Genomic DNA, 21,007 nt, shown 5'->3' on the forward strand with positions numbered 1-21,007 from the left:
CCAAAACTGGGTTCCCTGTTCTCGCTCAGAATAGCACTGAAGCTATATATGACGTCATATGTCCTTCTAACCCGTATTCAACAGGCACCTGCCGTGTTCCTCCCCCTCCCTCCCCCACCTCCCCCATGTCAGCCCAGTCCTATCTCCTAAGCGCTATCTAATCCGTCCATCTCTGTCCCTAAGGCTGGGAGCATGCATCCCCACCCCATCCCAGTGAGCTGTGGGCAATGTGAGTCTGACCTTGGTAAAGCTGACCTTTGTGAAAATCCTTCCGAAATTCTCTACCACTTGTGCAGGATACAATGGAAGTTCCCCCACATGAACCCACAGAAGCTCCTCCCCACCAGCCTCTCCCTCCCTGTCGCACCTGCCTGCTCCTCCACTCGTGGAATTGCTCTTGGTCCCTGCGCCTGCTGCTCCCCCACCCCACCCCCGCCCTGCGCATAGCCCCTTCTCGGAGAGCCTTCCCTAGCCACTCCCCCAGAGCCCCGCACTGCCCTTGTGCAGTGATTATCCATTCAGCTGTTTGTCCCCCTCTTTCGCATTGCCTGCAACCCTCCCGCAGCTTTGCAGAGCAGCCCTTACTATGGAACAAGCACAAGGCAGGTGTGCGATGTGGGTCTCTGGGAGGAAAACCTGAGCACGTGAGAGGAGGTGCTGGGTTCTAGGACACAGGGCTGAAGGCCCGCGGAAGACTCGCCCCTTACGGAGGAGGGTTCACACTGACCGGGTGCTTTACATCCTTGGCGTCATTTAATCCCCTGGGGAACGGGCATTGCCCCCACTTTTCCAACAAGAAAGAGAAACTGAGGCTTCAAGTAACTTTTTCAAAGGCACAAAACAAGATGTTAGAGCTGATTTGGTCCCAGGCCTATTTGAATGAAGCAGTGTTTTCAGATTTTTGTTTTCAGTCATTTGTCAGTCTGCTGGCAAATCGTGAAACACTGAAATGCTCCAGAATAAATGGAGGTGATTTCCCTCACTTCAGGGTAGAGACCGCCCTGCAAGACCACTTGAAACCCAGGCGTCGTAAGAACAAGCAATGTCTAAATTGTAATTTTAACCGTCTATAGAGAAAAAGATAAAACTAAACGTCAGTAAAACGGCAGTTACAAGCTGGGCAAAGAATTAATATCCTTGATATGTGCAAGGCACTTACAAATCAATGAGAACAAAGAACACCTCAGTGGGAAACTGAATATAACCAGGTAATCTACAGGAAAAATACAAATTGCTATTAAGGATAGGAAAAGAAGGGTAGGCATTGTAATACAATGGGTTGTGATAACCCCCAAACACATCTGGGCACCTGCTCTGCTTTCAATCTGGCTTCCTGCCAATGCACCTGGGAGCCAGCAGATGATGGCCCAGGTTACTTGGGTCTCTGACATCCATGTGGGAGATTCAGATGGAATTCCAGGCTCCTGACCAAGGCCTGATTCAGCTTTGGTTGAGGTGGGCATTTGGGGAGTGAGCCAGTATATAGAAGATTCTTTCTTTCTCTCTCTCTCTCTCTCTCTCTCTCTCTCTGTGTGTTGCTCTGCCTTTCAAGTAGACGAAAAACTTTTTTAAAGATACGAAAAAACTTAGGCTAATCACAGAAATTCAAATTGCAATATTTTAATTATTTTTAAAAGATTTATTTATTTGAACACAGAGGAGACACACAGAGAGAGAGAGAGAGAGAGAGAGACAGAGACAGAGAGACAGAAAGGTCTTCCATCCGCTGGTTCACTCCCCAATTAGCCTCAATGGCCGGAGCTGCACCAATCCGAAGCCAGGAGCCAGGAGCTTCCTCCGGGTCTCCCACATGGGTGCATGGGCTCAAGGTCTTGGGCCATCCTCTGCTTTCCCAGGCCATAGCAGAGAGCTGGATCAGAAGTGGAGCAGCCAGGACTTGAATGGGTGCCCATATGGGATGCTGGTGCTTCAGGCCAGGGCGTCAACCCACTGCACCACAGCACCAGCCTCTGAATTTTTGATCATTTAAAAACATAATTTTTACTTGTACAATGATTTTAACTTAAAAATTTATTTATTGGGGCTGGTGCTGTGGTGTGGCAGGTTAAAGCCCCAGCCTGCAGTGCCTGCATCTCGTATGGGTGCCTGTTCAAGTCCCAGCTGCTCTATTTCCAATCTAGCTCTCTGCTATGGCCTGGGAAAGCAGTAGAAGATGGCCCAACTCCTTGGGCTTCTGCACCCGTGTGGGAGACCTGGAAGAGGCTCCTGGCTTCTGGCTTCGGATCAGCTCAACTCTGGCCATTGTGGCCATTTGGGAAGTGAATCAGCAGATGGAAGACTTCTCTCTCTCTGGCTCTACCTCTCTCTGTAACTTTGTCTTTCAAATAAATAAAATAAATCTTTAAAAATTATTTATTTGAAAAGGCAGAGTGACGGAGAGAGAGAGACAGATTTTCCACTGGTTCACTCCACAAATACCTACAAGAGCCAGGCCGGGCCAGGCCAAAGTCAGGAGCCTAGAACTCCATCTGGGTCTCCTACGTGGATGGCAGGGACTCAAGTACTTGGGCCATCACCTGCTGCCTGCCTGATACCTTAGCAGGAATGCAGGATTGGAAATGGAGTAGCCAGTACTCAAACCAGCACTCTGCTGTGGGATGCGGGCACCCTAATGAGTGGCTTAACCCATTGCGGCATAACACCTGCCCCATATTTTAACTTAAAAAAAAAAAATAAAAGAAAAAGATTGGGGCCAGCATTGTGACTTAGCAAAGCCACAACCTGGGGCAGTGGTTCAAGTTCCAGCTGCTCCACTTCTGATCCAGCCTAATGTGCATGGGAAAGCAGCAACAGATGACCAAAATGCTTGGGCCCCTGCACCCACAAGGAAGACCTGGAAGAAACTCCTGGCTCCTGGCTTTGGATCTGCCCATCTCCAGTCACTGAGGCCATTTGGGAAGTAAACCAGTGGATGGAGGATTCTTTCTCTGTCTCTCTCTGCCTTTCTCTCTGTAACTGTGCCTTTAAAATAAATAAATATTTAAACAAAGAAAAAAGATTGAGGGGTGGCTAGCATTGTGGCACCCTGTAACTTCAGCTTTCCGTAGACATACAGGTTCAAGTTCTAGCTGCTGCACTTCCATCCAGCTCCCTGCTAATGGGCCTATGAAAGCAGAGGATGATGACTAAGAACTTGAGCCTCTGCCACCGATATGAGACCTGGATGGAGTTCCTGGCTCTTGCCTTCGCCTGGCCCAACTGGGGCTGTTGAGGTCAGTTGGGGAATGAACCAGCAAATATGGTTGGTTGATCAATTTGAAAGACCAAGGGGCCCGTGCTGTGGCATAGCAGGTAAAGCCACCGCCTGTAGTGCCAGCATCCTATATCGGTGCCGGTTTGGATCCTGGCTGTTCCGCTTCTGATCCAGCTCTCTGTTATTGCCTGGGAAAGCAGTAGAAGATGGCCCAAGTCCTTGGGCCCCTGCACCCATGTGGGAGACCTGGAAGGAGCTCCTGGCTCCTGGCTTCAGATTGGCACAGCTCTGGCTGTTGACGGCCAATTGGGGAGTGAACCAGCGGATGAAAGACCTCTCTCTCTCTCTCTCTCTGCCTCTCCTTCTCTCTGTGCAACTCTGACTTTCAAGTAAAATAAATAAATCTTAAAAAAAAAAAAAAAAAAAGGCCAATCAAGAGAGAGAGAGACAGAGGCAGAGAGGGATCTTCCATCCATTGGTTCATTTTCCAAATGGCCGCAAGAGCCAGGGCTGGACCAGGCTAAATCCAGGAGCCAGAAACTCTATCCTGGCCATCACCTGGGTGGCAGGATCCAAGTTCTTAGGCCATCATCCCCTGCCTTCACAGGTGCATTACCAGGAAGCTGGATCAGAAGTGGAACAGCCAGGACCAGAACCCATGCTCCCATATGGGATGCCGGTGTCACAAGTGGAGGCTTAGCCCACACACTACAGTGTTGGCTACAGATTTTAACTTTTTAAGAAGCTATGACACATTTTTATTGTCTAAAATAATCTCATTTTACAAGTGGTATTTGCAGAAATGACATTTAAAAAAATAATTTTCTTATTTGAAAGAAAAACAGATCTCTCATCCACGGGTTCACTCTCCAAGTGCCTGTAACACTGGGGTTGGGCCAGACTACGTCAGCAGCCAGGACTCAGGTGGTGGGAAGGACCCGCCACTGGACTCATCACCCCCACTGCAACAGGAGGGCGGAATCAGGGGCAGAGCCGGGATCTGAACCCAGGCACTGCCATGTAGGATGCGGTGTTCCAAGTGGCGTCTTAACGACCATGCCAAACACCGCCCCAAGATACCAAGAGAAAGGGATAACTCCATGATTTGTGAGTACAAAGTTATACAACCTTTTTGGAGGGCAACTTAAAATAAGTACAGAAATATCTACTATTCCTAGCCCATAGCTTCACAATCCAAGTTCTAGAAATCTATTCTATAGAAGAAAAAAAAAATCAAACTTGCATAAGTACAAAAATATGGACAAAATTGTATACTTCACCATTGTTTATTAGAGCAAATGATTAGAAATAACCCAACTTTCTAAATCACCTGCGTTAGCTCCACAAGATGAAGTCCCAAGTAGTTACATTTTTATCAGAGAGGTGGCATGGAGAGCTCTCCAGGTTACATTGTTAACAAGAGCAAGCCCAGGAGGGTATGTTCCCCTATTCTTGTCTGAAGCATGTGCCTACCTGTGCACAGAAAACCCTGCAAGGCAGCCACCTCCACTGCTCTCCCGCCTCGGAGGCCTGTGCAGGAAACACGGTGACCCACCGCGTGAGCCAACAACTCAGCCAGCACCAGAAGACACTTGCTAAGTCTCCCCTCTCACTCCCCAGGCTGCCTCTGGGGCGAAGACGGATCTCAGCCTTACTTTAGGCAAGTTTGTAATGCTACCAGTTTTTATTTTTAACAAAGAATATTGCTGTTTGTAACTTTAAAAAAAATTCAATCTAATGAGAAAAGCTAAAAAAAAAAAAGAGTGGTCACTTTAGAAATTTGCAAATTATACAAAAGCTCAAGAAAATAAATAACATCCCAGGCTCACCTACCAGAGAAATATATGAGTTGATGCACTTGAATCTTTTTGTTGTTGTTGTTAAAGATTTATTTTATTTATTTGAAAGAGAGTTGGGGGGGGGGTGTCTTCCATCCGTTGGTTCGCTCCCCAGATGACCACAACGGCCGGAGCTGAGCTGATCCGAAGCCAGGACTCGAGCTGGCACCCATATGGGATGCTGGTGCTGCAGGCTGAGGCTTTAACCCACTGCGCCACAGCACCAGCACCCAACCCTTGCATCTTTCATGCACATGGATCCTTTAAAAACAGAGTTCATAAAACAACCTCAAACTATAACAAAAAAGGAACATTCTCACCACGTAGACTAAGAACTAAAGACACAAAGTTTATGGCAAGGAAACGCTGGAACTGAACTGCTTTCGCTTTCATTACTTTTCACACCCTTAACGGCTGAGTTCCCACCCTCCCACTTCTCCAATATTAAATATTCTCACACAACGACCGTGGAGTGACCTATCCTGAGCCCTGGTTGTTTAGCTGATCTTTTCTTATCAGACATTTAGGCTGTCTCCCATTTCAGGAAAAAAAAAAAAAAAGTTTCGCAAATGAAGGAACCAACAGTTCTTTGCCGGCAGAGCTCAAGCCAAGAGCCCAAAAAACCCCAGGGTCGGAGACTCTCCCGCCTCCCGGCCCCGGGCCTGTGAGCCATCTGCGCAGGCGCCGTCTGGGAACCCGGCCGGCCCGGAGCCCGCTGGCCTCTCACCCTGGCCTGTCCCAGCGCGCATGCTCTGGCCTGGGCCTTGGATTATTGTTCATCACGAAGCACGGCCTGACACGTGGGCAGTTCTGATAGCCCCTGTGCATCCAGAATCTTCTCACGCTGCCGATTTGAGGTCCTCAGGGCTCTGGTGGCCCAGAAATGGGTGCAACATTCTCATACTGGGGCTCACCCTGCCCTTCCTCTCCGGCCTGCATCTGGGGATCTTGTTCTGGGGGCCCAGCCCTGGACACCAGCTCCTGGGCCCTCCCTGAGCTCTTGGGGCCACCCGCCAGCCCCCTGGCCACTTCCTCTGGCCTGACTCCTGCTGCCTCCGTGGCCCCAGCATGCCCACTCTTGGGGCTCTGGCTAGCAGGAGTAGAGGTGGGTCCAGGTCCAGGGCTGCCCTTGTTCCGACTCAAGGCTCGCCGTGGAGGCTTAGGGATGGCACTCTTGACCTTGGGCTCTGCCTGGCCTCTCTGGAAGCTACCAAAACGGCGGAGGACAGACCGGACGGGGCCCTCGGCCCCCCGGGGCGTCCCTGCCAGCATGTAGATGGTGGTCACAGGGCCCGAGTTCTCCTGCACACTGCCCTCAATGGCTTCCACACGCTCAGCCACTGTTCGGCCACCAAGTGGGGGGCGGCGGCGGCCAGCGGCTGCCTCTCTCGGGGTGGCAGCAGCGGGAGGGGTCTCGTCAGCTTCTGCTTGCCCTGGGCCTGTGCACTCCTCAGCCTCCTGGCCCTCGGGGCCTGCTTGGGCCCCTCGAGAGAGCCTCTTGGGCTTTCGAAGTGGGCTGGGAAGCTCCCCTGAGCTTCGGCGACTCTGACATGCAAACTTAGTGCCTTCAGCGAAGGAGACAGATGGCCGCTTGGCCCGCGCTAGGCTGGAGGTACGTGGGATGGCGAACGGCGTGGAGGTGTCCTCGGGGGGCGGGAAGGGGCCCCCGCCCAGCTCTGATGACTCTGATGGGTCCACTGGGACCATCCCTGGCGGAGGAGACAACAGACTGGCTGGAGCTGGCCGGTCACCCCAGCTCACCCTACCTGCACCTTGGCATTTTCAGGAGGCAAAATGGGGCAGGGAAGAGAGCGAGGATGTGGAGGGCAGTGGAAGGAGGCCCGGATCAGGGCGCCGCTGCTGCTCCTGCCTCTGCTCCTCCCTCCCGGCTCTGACCAACTGCCGCGCTCCAGCCACACCAACTCCAACGCCACACAGCCGTTGCCTCTCTGAAACACCATTGCTACTTCTCCCTACTTGCCCTTGGCTAACTCCCACTGATTGGCCAGACACAGCTCTGACAGCCCCAACCCAGCCATCGTCCCCACCCCTTCACCCCTGACGTGGCTGGAGGTGAGCCCCTGCTTGTACGGCTCCGACTATTGCCAACCTGCACCACCGCTGCCTACTGCACTTGTCTGCTTGGGTCAGAAGCCATGCCTGGCACAGGATGGGCACTCGGTGACAATTTGCTAAAGGAACCAGGGATGGGTTGGAGCGGGCAGGGCTGCTCAGGGGCTACCTTCTTGGGGTGGCACGCAGTAGGCAGGACCCTCATCCTCCTCGCCGGACTCAGAATCAGAAGAGAAGGAGTCGTCGGAGGCCCAGCCGGCGGAGGGTGGCTCAATGAAGCTGTGGTTGAAGGGGGTCTCCGGGTCGTGGTGCGAGACTGTCAGAGCTCCAGGTCAGGCGCACAGCCTGATGGGAAGCCTTGTCCCACCCCGGGCCCCACCTCCGTGCCCACTCACCTGTCACCCAGGGTAGCTTATGACTGCTGAAGGAGCCACAAGGCAGCACGGAGCCCAGGCTGGTCAGTGCCTCCCAGACCTGCAGCTTCATCCGAGACAGGGCGGCTCCGTCTTGTGCTGGCCTGAGGGGGCAGGGTGGGGAGGCGGACAGGCCGTAAGACCTGTGTTGCCAGGCCGGTGCTGTGCTGCAGCGGGTTAAGCTGCCACCTGCAGCACCAGCATCCTGTAGAGGCACTGGTTCAAGACCCAGCTGCTCCACTTCCAATCTAGCTCCCTGCTAATGGCCTGGGAAAGCAACAGAAGATGGCCCAAGTCCTTGGGCCCCTGCACCCAAGGGGAGGTTGGAAGATGCTCCTGGCTCCTGGCTTTGGACTGGCCCTCTCTCTGTAACTCCATCTTTCAAGTGAATAAATAAATAAATATTAAAAAAAAAAAAAAGACCTGTATCTCCTTGGTGGGGTGCGACAGGGCCACCACAGGCCTATGAATGGCTCCCTGTGGAGCCAGAATAAAATCCTAACTATTGGCTCAAGATGTGAATCAGGGAGAGTGATGTGGCTCTAAAACTCTAGCTCAGGCCGAGCGTCAGCTTCCTCACCTGTAAAAATGGGGGCCACGGTCTTGTCCATCAGAGCTTTTTGTGGGACCCCATTCAGTGCCAGGCACCTCATGGGGGTCCCCAAAATGCAGCTTTGTGGTTATCATCACAGCGCGCCCAAGTTCTCCTGTGGAGTAACACTTCCTCCAGGAAGCCTGCCCGGGTCCCTCCCCGCTCCTCTCCATCCCTGTGCCCCCAGGAGGGCTTCTTCCCCACCCCTAGGCTCTAGGCAGCGGTAGGGAGGGCTCATCTGTGAGTACTGTGCTCAAGGGCAAGTGCAGAAGCCAACAGGAGAGCACTGGACAGAGAGCCCAGAAAGCCGGGCAGGGGCTTCGTTTTTCGTTTTTTTAAGATTTATTTATTTATTTGACAGGCGGAGTTACAGAGAGGGAAGGAAGGAGGGAGGGAGGGAAGGAAGGAGAGAGAAAGAGAGAAAGAGAGAAAGAGAGGAAGAGAGAGAGAGAGAGAGAGAGAGAGAGAGAGATCTTCCATCTGCTAGTTCACTCCCTGGATGGCTGCAATGGCCAGAGCTGGGCCAGGCCAAGGCCAGGAGCTTCATCCAGGCCTCCCACATGGTGCAGGGGCCCTAGGACTTGGGCCATCTGCTGCAGCTTTCCCAGGGAGCTGGATGGGAAGTGCGGCTGCCAGGACTTAAACTGGTGCCCAAATGGCTTAACCCGGAGCCGCGGGGTGTGAAGAGGGTCCGCAAGGGATGAAGCTCTGCTTGTGAGGAATTTCCCAGGCGGACCCCCAGTGCACTAGGTATTTTAAAAAATCTACTTGAAAGGCGGAGTGACAGAGAGAGAGAAGAGATCTTGCACCCTCCCGAGCCGGGGGCTGGGGCAGGGCCAGGCCAGTACTCACCTGTCCTTGGGGCCCCCCCGGGCAGCCCAGCAGCAGCAGGCACAGCAAGCGATGCCCAGGAGGAGTAGCAGCAGGGGCACGAGGATGCCGGCGATGAGGGCCGCATCCTGACCGGGAGGGCCTGGGGAGCGGGAGACAGAGCCATGCGGCTCATCTGCAGCTCTGAGCAGCTGCCCCCCGGGAACCCCCCACCCCCAGCCTCCAGGCAGCCTCTCTGGTGCCCTGTCCCCTCCTTCTGGCCCACAAGCTCTTGTCCCCCATTCTCCTGTCACACCAGCGTCCACCCTGCCTGCTCATTTCCTGGCTCTAGCCACGTCTTCCAGGGACCCCAAAGCATCCAGATGTCAGACACAGGGACTGTCTCTGAAATGGATGGCTCCTGGGTGGGGCCCAAGGAAAGGGCCAGACCATCCCTGATCACCATGCCCTGCACCTGCTCTCGGCCTTACCCGGCTGGCAGGCCCCAGAAACAGGGTGGCAGGGTCCCTCTGGGCATTCGCAGAGAAGGGAACAGTTGTTTCCATGGAAGCCAGATGGGCAGGAAACGTTGCAGCTGCAGGGGAACAAGGAGGCCGGCTGAAGGCTGGGGGAGGATGGAGCTGGGTGGGGAGAGGGCAAGGTGCATTCCGGCGCAGCCCCGGGCGGACTTCCCTAGACGATGCCCGAGGAGACCGCTCCGACCTCGGAGCCACGTGCTGAGAACTCTCGGTCCCCCAGGCCACCTTCCAAGAGAACACCCAGCGCCCAGTGAGGCCCTGGCCACCCCTGACTGCCCGCATCGCCACGCCTGCCGGGAGTAATGGGAGATTGACAAGATGCCAGTGGCACCCCCAGGAGATGCCCTCATGGTCTGGAGGGCTGAGCCAGGTTCAGTCCTGTCTGTAAAGTGAGGTCCCTTCCCTCTGACACTGTCCTGTGGGTAGAAAATCTGCCAGAGACACTGGTGGCTCCCCTACCCCAGGACCTTAGGGACAGGACAGGGGGTCTGACGCCTGCCCTGCCTCTCATCAGCTCCCACCCAGGGAGGGAACCCAGGCTTTGCAGCCCCCATGTAGCAGGAACAGCTCTCTCTTAGGAGGTGGACACTGGGAGGGCACAGGGGAGGTGGAGCAGCCCTGGGACGTCTGGGAGATGCGGGACTCTCCTACACCCAGGGCCCAGGCCTCACCTGGGCCCCCAGAAGCCAGCACTGCAGACACACTCCCCTGTGACAGCATCACAGGTTCCCTGGACACAGCTGGGACAGACAGAGCTGCAGTCCTTCCCAAAGGTGCCAACCGGGCAGGGGTCTTCACACCTGGTGGGGAGGCAAGACTCAGAACAGCAGGGCAGGGCGGCCAGGCTGCCTTAGGGAAGTGACCAGTGGTCACTCTGCAGCAACGACACTTAGGTACAAACAGGGCCTTGAGCCTGGGGCTGACCCCAGGAGGTGCCAGGACACAGGCTCCCGGAGGAGCAGGGGGAGCTGGGAGGGAATCTTGCTCAGGGCACCCCAGCTCCCATCTCTCCTCAACCCCAGTGGCCTGGGTGAATGTGCCAGGGGAGGAGACCCTCTCCCAGAGGCCACAGCTGAGGCGCACGCCCCCCGCCCAACCCCACGAGGCAGCCTCTCACCTGGGCCCCAGCCAGCCGGGGTCACAGTGTGCGCAGTGTCCGCTGTCTGGCTGACAGGCCTCCCCACCCCGGCAGCGGGGACACTGCTGCCTGCAGCCCTCCCCAAAGGTGCCCGGGGGGCAGGGCTGGCGGCACTGGGTCCCGTTCCAGCCCGGCTCGCAGGACTCGCAGCTGCCTGTGTCTGGAGAGCAGGGCTTGTTCTGCTTGCAGTGGCCACAGCTGGGGAGAGAAGGCGTTCATAGGAGCCCTGTGGGGGGCTGGGCGGAGCACCGCACACCCAGGTCTCCCCTGCTGCAGGACCAGGAACGCCGGGTGGGTGGGTGCAGTGCCCTCAGGATTGCAGGGGGGGCAGGGCCCTCAGGATTGCGGGGGGCAGGCCCCTCCGGATCGCATCGCTCTCCTTCCAGCCCCTCCCCTGTGCCAGCCTCCCTGCACGCTGCCCTGTGCTCCTCCCTCCCAGCTTCACCCCCCACCCCGGCACTGTGCTGTCCCTGACATGCCGTGCGAGCGGACTCCGTAGTTCATCTTCTAGCCCACAACATGAAAATGCGTGAACATAACACGTCAGCTGTGTGTTTTCACCACTGACTTTTCAAGTTTACCTTAATTTCCCATTGACTTTTTTTTTAAGATGTATTTACTTATTTTAAAGGCACAGTTACAGAGAGGCAGAGAGAGAGAGATCTGCCATCTCTCTCTGTCTCTCCTCCTCTGTTACTCTTTCAAATAAATAAATCTTTTTTTAAAAATTGCACCTGTACTGGACGTGTACAGGTTATTTTTTTTCCTGTCACCATTCCCCTAAACAACACAGAGTAATAACTATTTCCATAGCCTTCCCTTGTGTAGCTCTATCAGTAATCTAGAGGTGGTTTCTGGTATGCAGAGGATTACACGGATTATATACCACACCATGTTATACAAGGATTGGCAGACGTACCGGGAGGCCTCCATACATGTCCGCGGTAAGGCACGTATGTACTGTCTGGCTAGACTTTTCAGTCGTGTGAAATAAATGTGTGGCGTGTACCAAAGGCTCCAAGCAGTTCACTGCGAACTCGCAACTCGCATCGCCTTTTTGTTCCATTTTCCGTGGGCTTTTGGGAGCCCCCAGGTACGTTCAGGCTGAAAGCCACTGAGTCGTAAGGGGACAGCGCCATCCTCTGGCCACATGTGATTCCTTCCAATTCTGGCTTGCTAGTACGGTGCTAGCGTTTTGTTTGACCACAACCAGATGGAAGGGGTGAGTGGGGCTGGACCGAGGGGCCTTGGGGAATTTATCCCTCTTTCATTCATGCCTTGCATGTCCTCTAGGAGAGCACTGTGCCCCTGCGCCTTCTCCGGACCTTCCCACCGCATTCTTGGCTCTCTCTTCCCTTCCCACTGCCTCTCTGGAACTCCTCCTCAACCTCCCCTTCCCTCTCCCCGTTCCTTCGCCTGCTCGCCTTCCCCGGCACCCCTCCCAGCCCACTCACCTGTCACGGCACTGAGCCCCATAGCTGCCGGAGGGACAGGGCAGTTCACAGCGCACGCCGCGGAAGCCGGGTGGGCAGGTGCACCTGCCCGAGACAGCGCTGCAGCGGCCGCGCACGCACTCGCACCGCTGCCGGCACTCGGGGCCCCACCAGCCTGGCCGGCAGGTGCAGCGACCAGTCTCCTGCGCGCAGGGCGAGTCGTGACATGCGCAGCGGAAACTGCAGCGGTGGCCCCACCAGCCCGATTCACACAGGCAGGCGCCCGTGGCTGGCTCGCAGCGCGCCGCCGCCAGGTTGCACTGGCACGGGCGGCGGCATGTGGATGACCACCAGCCGGGGTCGCAGCGGCATTCGCCTGTGGCGGGGTCACAGTGCCCGTGGGCACCGCAGGTGCATGGGAACTCGCAGCGGGCACCCCAGCGGTCAGCTTGGCACTGGCACACACCGGTGGCTGGCTCGCACTGGCCGTGTGGATGGCAGGGACAGCTCTCACGGCAGTCGGGGCCCCAGTACTGGCCCGGGCAGCCTGCAGGAGGCGGGGACAGAGGAGTCAGTGGGCTCAGGCCGGGCAGGACCTTATCTAAGGCAGAGGGGAGCCAGGCTCGCCCTCTAACCATGGGGAACAGGCCCTTGGAACATGTAGCAGCAGATGCTTCTGGGGCACAGTTCATTTCCTGCCCCAGGCTCTGAACTACAAAAACCCCCAGTGGCCCAGCCTCCCAGTTCACATTCCAGAACACTTGAGTCCTAGGTACACCCAGAAGTAGCTAGGGCTTCATTCATTTCCCCTCCTCGTTCCCTGGGCTACAGGTGAATGAGGCTGTCACTCTGAGTGCAGGCCTGGCTATGGCCCACCAGGATGACAGAGGAAGCCCCATTGCCCACTGGGTCCCCTTCCAACTCAGACATCCCTGGTGCAGGTGCTCGGGCTGTCCTACTCAGGAACCCCGTTCTTATCCCCGCTTTCTGCCAAAGAGGGGCGGGGTGGCAGCCCAGCCCGGGGCTGGGGTGGTGAGGTAGTGGGGCTGGGAAGGCATCCACTTTGCAAGGCGAGATCACAGCACATCTTCCCAGACCGTGAAGGGCCCGGGGTGGGCGGGGCTTCGGAGACGACACAGGGCGTCTCCCAGGAGCATGTCACTTCCTATCCCTGGCCTCAATTTCCTCAGGGGAGCTCTTCAGAGACTGTGTTTCTGCCTGCTTTGCCGCCCCAAGCCCCGCCCCAGCTCTGCCCCACAGCTTCACCACGCAGTTGAGACTCACGGGAGCTGCACTGGGCCCCGAAGAATCCCGGCGGGCAGCGACACAGGCCTGGCTTCACGCATACCTCGCCTTCCCTGCAGGCATCCGGCCCCTCGCAGATGGCTGAAAAATACCCCACCCAGGTCACCACGACTGGAGCACTCACCACCAGGGGACCTCCGCCCGCCCCTCTCGCTGGCTCCCAGCGCCCTGTGCCCCCCAAGAGTCACCCTGGTGAGGCCAGAGGCGCACGTCCCAAGACGGACCCCGGTTCTAGGGCTCAGGTGTGGAAAGCGGCCCCAGGAGGGCAGGAAGGGAGCTCCCTCCTCTGCTACTCACGGATGGTGCATTCGTGATCCTTTTGCCTCCAGCCTGGGCAGCACTGGAGCTCAGAGGGGCTGTGGATCAGAGAGGGGTCAGCAGAGGCAGCCTGGCCCCACAAAGATCACTGTCCCTGGCCGAGGTGTGGCAGGCGGCCCCAGTCCCCCAGGGCAGCCTAATGGAACGTCACAGTACTCATGTCCCCCACCTCCTCCCTTGTTTTTCCTGCCACCCACCAGGCTGCCCCCCAACCCTCTCTCATCAGCCCCTAACCTCCTCCCTGTCTCCTTCCCCAAATGCCTCAACACCAGCTCAGCCGCCTCCCCCCTCCTGTCCCGTCACACCCACCTGCTGCCCACACAGACGTGCTGCCCACCGGGGTCCAGCAGGGAGCCCTGGGGTCCCCAGGGCCAGAGCAGCAGCAGTAGGAACAGCAGCCCGAGCCCCATGGCGGCCAGTGGAGTGGGAGGACTCCGGTTAATCTGGCCCCCACAGCTCCCAACCCCCCCCCCCCCCCCCCCCGCTTCCTCCCAAGGCTTTTCCTGAGGAAACCAGGCCGGCTGGGTAGGCTGCCACGAGGCACCTCCCAGGGAGGGCGGCCGGGCGTCTGGGGAAAGCCCCGCGACTCAGCCCTGAAAGGAAGGCGGGTGGGGAGGGCCCCGGGGGCTTCTGGGGCTGGTCTCCATCTAGAGGGGGCCAGAAGCCACGGGTCCCGGGGCATGGGGCAGAGGCGAAAGGGTAGGGCTGCGGTGGGAGCCAGGGCTTCCCATTAGGCCACGCTCCCCAGGCAAGGTCCCCACCCAGGCACTGGCCAAAGAGCCCCCGGGCGGAATGTCGGCCTGCCTCTGCTGCCGGCGGCTGGGAGGGCGGCGGGCCGCTGACACACAGACAGGAGCCATTTCCGGATGGTAGGGCTTTATTCCATTGGCTCAGGCCCTCTGGGAAACTCCCTGGGAGGAAGGAAGACAGTTCTCTCTATTGCATGGTGGCCGCGCAGGCACCGGAGAGGAAGCACTTTTCCCCTGGAAGCTCGGTGCAGAGGTGGAGGGGTAGAGGCAGGTGGAGAATCCCCAGTGCAGGCCGGGATCAGGGAAGAGTTCCAGACAGGCTGCGAAGGAGGAAGCTGTCTCACGGGCCATCACACATCCGCCCCAGCCAGGCCCCAAAGCCAGGCCTCCAGGTGGGCTGAGGCCCAGGTCAGAGCGGCTGCCGCAGAGCAGAGCAGGGCTGGTCGGGGGGTGGGGGCTGAGGGCCCCCCGGAGGCTCCACGTGGGGTTGCTGAGGGGCCCCTTCTTCTCCAGTGCTGCTGGGCTCAGGTGTGGGGGTCTCGGCTTTATCCCGGTACCACAGGCCAAAGCTGAGGGAGAGCCAAGAGGTTCTTTGAGCCGGGAGGCCAGAGAGTCAAGGATTGGGGCTGAGAGCAAGGAGCGAAGAGAAAAGGACTTCAGATGGATGCCGGGGCGGCACAGATGGTGGGGCAGCGGGGGGAGGGCACGCGGGGCAGGGAGGGGCACAGAAAACCCGAAGCCCCTCCTTCACTCCCCAACATACAAACTCTGGACTCTGGACTCAGGGGGCGCGGGCTGTTCTTCCTTATCGCCGGAGAGCAGAAGCCAGGAGCCGTCCTCGTCCTCACTGACACAGGGGGGAGAGAGGAGAGGGCCATGTATCAAGGGCCCGGGCAGCAGCGGGCCAGCACTGAGTGACCACAGCGCCCCCAGGGCTGGCGACCTGGTGACCCTGGGGAGACACAAGGCCTCTCTTTTTTATTTTTATTTGAAAGGTCGAGAGACAAAGAGACAGAGAGATCTGCCTTCTATTAGCTGACTTGCAGCAGGCCAAAGCTGGGGGCCGAGAACTTAATCCAGGTCTCCCACCTGGGTGGCGGGGACCCAATCGCTTGAACTGTCACCTGCTGCCTCCCAGTGCATTAGTGGGAAGCTGGATCAGAAAGCAGAGGAGCAGGGACTGACAGCCAGGCACTCCCGACAAGGGATGAGGGTGTCCACAAGATGCGGACACACGGCGGGGCCCTGATAAAGCAGCAGCGAGAGTCTCACTCCTCTAAGAACAAATAGACCCAGAGGGCCAGCGCTGTGGCGTAGTGGGTAAAGCCCCCACCGGCAGCACCAGCATCCCCTATGGGCTCTGGTTTGAGGCCCGGCTGCTCCATTTCAGATCCAGGTCCCTGCTAGTGGGGCTGGGAAAGCAGTGGAGGATGGCCCAAGCGCTTGGGCTCCTGCATCCACAAAGGAGACCCAGAGGAAGCTCCTGGCTTTGGACCAGCCTGGCTGAACCAGCAGATGGAAGACCTCTCTCTCTCTCTCTCTCTCTCTGGCTCTACCTCTCTCTGTAACTCTGAATTTCAAATAAACAAACAAATCTTTAAAAACAGACAGACCCAGCCAAAGCAGTGTGCAGGTGCCTTCTGCCAGGCGTGCAGGCAGCACGGGTGGAGTCCAGAGAGAAGGGTGCAGGCTGGAGGGCAGGCTCAGGGGGCGGCCAGGCCAGGTCAGCAGACCGGGTCTGCTAGGTCAGTAGGCTGGGTCGCGGGGACACACCTGCTCTCTGCTTCCTCTGGTGTCCCCAACATCTTGGCCTTGATCTTCTTCCGCTGCTTCCTGACAGCCACCTTCATGGCTTCAAGCAGCAGCCCGGGGACCCGGTGGTCTGCGAGCAGCTCCCTACAGGACGGGGGCAGGCAGAACGTGGTGGGGCTGCCAGCAGCGGGCCTCGCCCCGAGGGCCCGTGTGAGCTGCCTGTTCCCTGGGGGAGCCCGCAACACCCCCCAGGCCTTAGCCTGTGTGGCACCCCTCCTGGCACAGCTGCTGTGACCTTGGTACCGCCCCTTCCCCTGCTGGGATGGAGTCCCCAGAGGACAGGGGCTGTGTTGGCACAGGGTCTGGCCAGGTTGCTGGGGTTTGTCAGTGAATACGGGAATGAGGTGGGGGTGACCCGAGGCCAGGAGCAGACACGGGCAGGGCCCTCACCGCTGGAAGTAGGCCAGCTCCTCCTTGAGCAGGAACACCTTGGCTTTGAGCTCATTGCGCTCCTGAAGGATCTGCTCAAGCTCCTGCCTGCTGAAGCCGCACTGCCCTGCCTCCGGGGGGCGCTCTGGCTGCCGTGGGGCAGCGGCCTGCGGAAGAAGCGTGGTCTGGAGGCCCTGCTAGCTCTCCCATGGGCCCAGGGCCATCGCAGGAATGCCAGAGGAAGGGACAGGCAAGGAGTTCTGGGGGACAACGGTGCTACAATAGGTGACAGCAGCTCTCAGGCTGAAAGTGGGGCCGGGCCCGGCTGCAGGTGCAAGCCCCTGTGTGCCACAGTCCGGCTTCTCGGCCGACCTGCGCAGCACAGCAAAGCTTGCCAGTGCACCCACACGGGGCCAGACGCTCTGAGTGCCGGCTTGGGTTGCTGGCTCCCTCCGGCACTCACCGGACTGTTCGGGCTCGTCCGCTCGGGTTCCCGCCTCTGCTCACACCCGGGCTCTCCGGCCTGGCCCTGTTCCCGCTCCTTTGCCAGTTCCGGGGCGTCTCGGTGCGGCACCTCACGCTCCCTCTCCCGGTCCTGGGCGGCCCGAAGCTGGGTCTGCACCGCGGCCAGCTTGTGCCGCAACTCGGCGTTCACCAGCAGGAGGCGTTGCAGCTGCTCCTGCAACTGGGGGCGGAGCCAGAGGCGGGGCCGGTGAGCGGGCGCGGGGAGGGGGGCGAGAGCCCCGCCCCCCACCCGCCGCCCGGTCCCTACCGCCTCAGTCTCTTGGCTGCGCTGCCGCAGGTCGCGGTGGTGCGCCCGGAGCTCGTCCCGCTGTCTGTCCGTCACCTCCTGGAGCTGCTGCAGCAGCGCGCGCTCCTCTGAGGAAGGAGGCTCCTGAGCGGTGGTCGGCGCCCGAGCCCGCCCGCAGCCCGCCCGCGCCTGCACTCACCCTGTGGCCCAGAGCGCAGCTCCCTGCGGAGCAGCGCGTTCTCCTCCCGCAGCCGCCGCAGCTCCAGCTCGGCCTGCTGCGCGGACACCTGCAGCTGGGAGGCCCGGGACTCGGGGTTAGGGCCCCGCCAGCCCCACTGGCGGCGAGGGGCGGGGTCAGGGGCTCACCGAGTCCGGCGCAGGCCCCACGGCAGCCTTTTCCAGAAGTTCCAGCGCTCGCACTACGAGTGGCACCAGTCCGGCCGCCGCCTCCGGCCCAAACCGGCGCGCCAGCTCTTGCAGCTCAGTGCCCAGAGCCCCCGCTAGATGGTACACGAGCTCCGCGGCCGTCCCCGACCCCGCCGCCGCTCGAGGCCCCCAGCCTTGTGCCCCTGGCGCCACCCTCCTGGGCTCCATGTCCCCGGAAGGCCCAGGTGGCTATTCGCTCTCCCCCGCCCGCCCCCAAGCTGGGAAGAGGAAAAAGCCAAACAGTTGCGGCCCAAGAAGCAGTTTAGGGTAGAAAGGGGCGGGGTAGAAGAGAGAAGGGAGGAGCGATTCAGGGGAAAAGGCTGGGGAAGACCGTGCTAGGGCCCCTGGGCCCTCTCCCGTTCAACCTTCAAGGTCACAGGAAACAGGACAGCCAACTTCCAGCCAGGCGTCCAGGAGCTGAGGCCCAGGGCTCTAAGTGGCCACTCCAGTCAACCCTCCCCACAGCACCCAGTCCAAGCTCCACCCCTGGCCGCAGTCATGGGGCAGATTTGGCCTCCAGGCAAGAGGTGAGAGGCCAGTCACTGAACCCCACTCAACAAACAGCCCTCTGCCAGCCGCCAGGGCCCGTGTGCTCCCCAACCAGGACTGGCAAACAAAGCTTAGGAGGGGGCTAGGCTGGGCACTACAGCCGCAGAGAACAGCTCCTAACCCGACACGGCTCCAAGAGACATTGAGAAGGGGGGAAGGCTTGCAATCACCATGGAGGGAAACAAGCTAATTCGGCAGATGCAGTGGGGACGTGGAAGCTCAACCCCACTTCAGGTCCAGTTTAGGGGTAGCCTAGCCCCAGTGCCAGAAGCCAGGCATTTTACAACTTCCCAGGGCAGCATCCAGCCCTAACCACACCCACAACTGGAGCTCTGGGGCAGGGAAAAAAAGTCCCAAACTCCTATTTATACAAAATTTATTATTATTTTGTTCAGGGTTACAAGCCATCAGGAGGCCAACACCACAATCAAGCACAAGGTACGGGGAAAGGGGGCCAAGCTGCTGAATATCACCAGCTTGTCTGGGGCGGAGAGGCTCCACTGGGCCTCTGCGGAGTCCGAAGCAGGAGCAGCTGACAACTAGGCGTAGAGGTCCTCGCGGTCGGCAGAGTAGACCTCGCCCTCCTGCAGGAGGGCAAAGTTGAGGAAGTGCGAGGGCCGGTGCACCTCGTGGTAGAACTCTTTGGGGTTTGCCAGCTGCAGCTCATACTTCATGTTGGGGTCATGCCGAACACCTTAGGGGAGAGGAAAACATCCTGTTAACACAGGTCACCTGCCTCACCCAGCTGGGCCTCCGGACCACCGCCAGGCCAGAGTGAAGCCCCGGGTGTCAAGGGCGAGGGCCTAACCTTGTCCTCAGCCCCATCCCAGCTTCCTGGTGCTCCCTGTACTTTCACACACAGACCACGTACCCATAAAGTTGTAATTCCACGAGGACTGAGCAGGGACCATAAAGAAGCCGAGGAAGCGGTCCGACAGCAGCATCTGGACCCTCTCGTAGTGCGAGGGTAGGTAACCCTTGGGGTTGTTGCCCTTGTCTGTGTTCTGGCGGCCCCACTCGTACCCACTGGGGGTCAGCTTGTAGGCTGTCAGCGTGCAGGAGCCTGGTGTGAAGCTGGTGGGGCGAGGACAGAGTGAGCTCAGGCCACTCTTGTGGGCCCCATCTACAAAGCCAGCCCCGCCTTCAGGGGGCCCAAGCACACCTGCAGGTGATGATAATAGTCTTCTCACCATCCCAGGACGGGTTGTCAGCCATGATCTTAGCATGGGTGGTGACATCCTGGGGTGACAGCTGGGGGGACTCATTGGGCTGAGTGTGGATCCAACCTAAGGGTTCCATCTCCTACAGGTGAAGAGCAGCACAGATCTGTTGAGAACCCCATCTGCAGAGAGAATCCCAGCCCTGGGAGGACCATGCTTGCCCCCCCCCCCCCGCCCCCACCTCGCTAACACAAAGCCCCAGTTCTCCCAGTCCCAAGCTCTGTCCCTACCACGCACCTTGAGGTACTCGTGCTGGGGCAGCTGGCCAGGCAGGTGCACAGTCTGGTGGGTGCCCCACTGCGGTACCATCACGATGCAGCGGATTTCCTTCACCTGGGGGTTATCGGGTGGGCTCACCCCATACAGGTATCCTGCAATCTGGAGATAAGGGGGTCAGGAACCAAAACTACTCTCAGTGCCATTTCAGGTTCCGGACTGGCAGCCCGTATCGTCTTCCCTTTCCACAAGAACAAGCAGTTTCTCAACACGGGGGCAGAACCTCCTGCTTCAGAATGACCTCGTGCTCCGCAGGTGAGAGCCGTTTCTAAGTGAAGGCGCACGCGCACGCAGCTCTGGGCATTCTCACAGCACACCTGGAGAGCCAGCACCAGGTGCTACTCTGCTCTGCACATGGCCCTCAACAAGGGAAGAGGACTGACTTCCTAAAACTCACCCACAAAGGCACTCTTCAAATGTGCCAACGAGCTGGCTACAAAACTGAGTTTTATATAAATGTTCCTGATATAGGAGAGGGGGTCTTCAAAAAGTTCATCGAAAATGTATATTATGAAAAAACTATGGACAGATTTCAAATTTTCTTGCACCAAAATATTTTTAAAAAAGAAAAATTAATTTATTTGAAAGGCAGAGTTACAGAGAGGGAAAGATATTCCATTCATTGGTTCAGTCCCCAGATGGCCAGGGTTGGGCCAGGCCAAAGCCAAGAGCCAGGAGCTTCCTCTGGGTCTCCCAGAGGTGCAGGGGCCCAAGCACTTGAGTCATAGTCTGCTGCTTTCCCAGGTGCATTAGCAGGGAGCTGGATTGGAAGTGGAGCAGCCAGCACACAAACTGGCAGCCATACAGGATGCCGGTGTTGCAGGTGGTGGCTTTACCCACTACACCACAATGTCGGCGCCAAAATGAACTTATTTTTAATTCAATTTTCCACAAACTTTTTGAAATATCCTTGTACTTATCATTTGCAATTCCTTTTCTGAACTACCTTTTCATATTCTTTGCACATCTTCTAGTTATCTTCTTAAAAATCAACCTCTAACAACTCCCTATTCTAGTCATCAATCCACTGTCTCTCAGAGAAACAGAAATAATTTCTTCTCATTTTTAATATATCACTTTAAAAAAAAAAGGATTTATTTATTTGAAAAGGCAGAGTGACAGACAAAGGGAGAGACAGAGATGGAAGATCCATCTGTTGGTTCATTCCCCAAATGGCTGTGT

The 21,007-nt window shown here is 57.8% G+C and overlaps 3 protein-coding genes across 5 annotated transcripts in view; all 3 read right to left on the reverse strand.

The window, feature by feature from the left end:
- Positions 1-1,027: 1,027 nt before the first annotated feature.
- On the reverse strand, positions 1,028-14,141 carry SCARF1 (scavenger receptor class F member 1). The gene is made up of 11 exons (XM_002718887.6): positions 13,983-14,141; positions 13,653-13,711; positions 13,335-13,436; positions 12,072-12,597; positions 10,597-10,815; positions 10,151-10,279; positions 9,432-9,535; positions 8,983-9,103; positions 7,521-7,642; positions 7,295-7,441; positions 1,028-6,761 (listed from the first exon to the last, which is right to left on the reverse strand). Exons 1-11 carry the CDS (start codon positions 14,081-14,083, stop codon positions 5,914-5,916), a joined length of 2,478 nt encoding a protein of 825 aa, XP_002718933.3. The 5' UTR covers positions 14,084-14,141; the 3' UTR covers positions 1,028-5,913.
- Positions 14,142-14,532: 391 nt separating this feature from the next.
- RILP (Rab interacting lysosomal protein) lies at positions 14,533-18,255 on the reverse strand. Of its 2 annotated transcripts, none has more exons than XM_002719046.6 (8): positions 17,721-18,255; positions 17,554-17,647; positions 17,376-17,482; positions 17,067-17,288; positions 16,625-16,770; positions 16,196-16,318; positions 15,186-15,269; positions 14,533-14,991 (listed from the first exon to the last, which is right to left on the reverse strand). In XM_002719046.6, exons 1-8 carry the CDS (start codon positions 17,946-17,948, stop codon positions 14,832-14,834), a joined length of 1,164 nt encoding a protein of 387 aa, XP_002719092.3. In that variant the 5' UTR covers positions 17,949-18,255; the 3' UTR covers positions 14,533-14,831. The 2 variants fall into 2 exon arrangements, with proteins under 2 accessions (XP_002719092.3, XP_051680527.2); XM_051824567.3 differs by having other exon boundaries at positions 14,533-15,048; positions 17,721-18,210.
- Positions 18,256-18,688: 433 nt separating this feature from the next.
- PRPF8 (pre-mRNA processing factor 8) overlaps positions 18,689-21,007 on the reverse strand; it is a 35,978-nt gene continuing 33,659 nt past the window's right edge. Inside the window, exons 39-42 of one of the 2 annotated variants that reach the window (XR_016223909.1) lie at positions 19,731-19,927; positions 19,492-19,631; positions 19,201-19,403; positions 18,689-19,023 (exon numbers count right to left, since the gene is read on the reverse strand). Coding sequence is in view for 1 of the 2 variants with exons in the window: in XM_051824554.3 (XP_051680514.1) it covers positions 18,869-19,023; positions 19,201-19,403; positions 19,492-19,631; positions 19,787-19,927 (639 nt within the window). In the remaining variant the exon portion in view is untranslated. The remainder of the gene's footprint in view (positions 19,024-19,200; positions 19,404-19,491; positions 19,632-19,730; positions 19,928-21,007) is intronic. The other variant, XM_051824554.3, reaches the window with a different exon arrangement.

The sequence above is a fragment of the Oryctolagus cuniculus genome, chromosome 17 (assembly GCF_051225735.1).
Source record: "Oryctolagus cuniculus isolate XC-2025 breed Fujian yellow rabbit chromosome 17, ASM5122573v1, whole genome shotgun sequence".
Classification (NCBI taxonomy): domain Eukaryota; kingdom Metazoa; phylum Chordata; class Mammalia; order Lagomorpha; family Leporidae; genus Oryctolagus; species Oryctolagus cuniculus.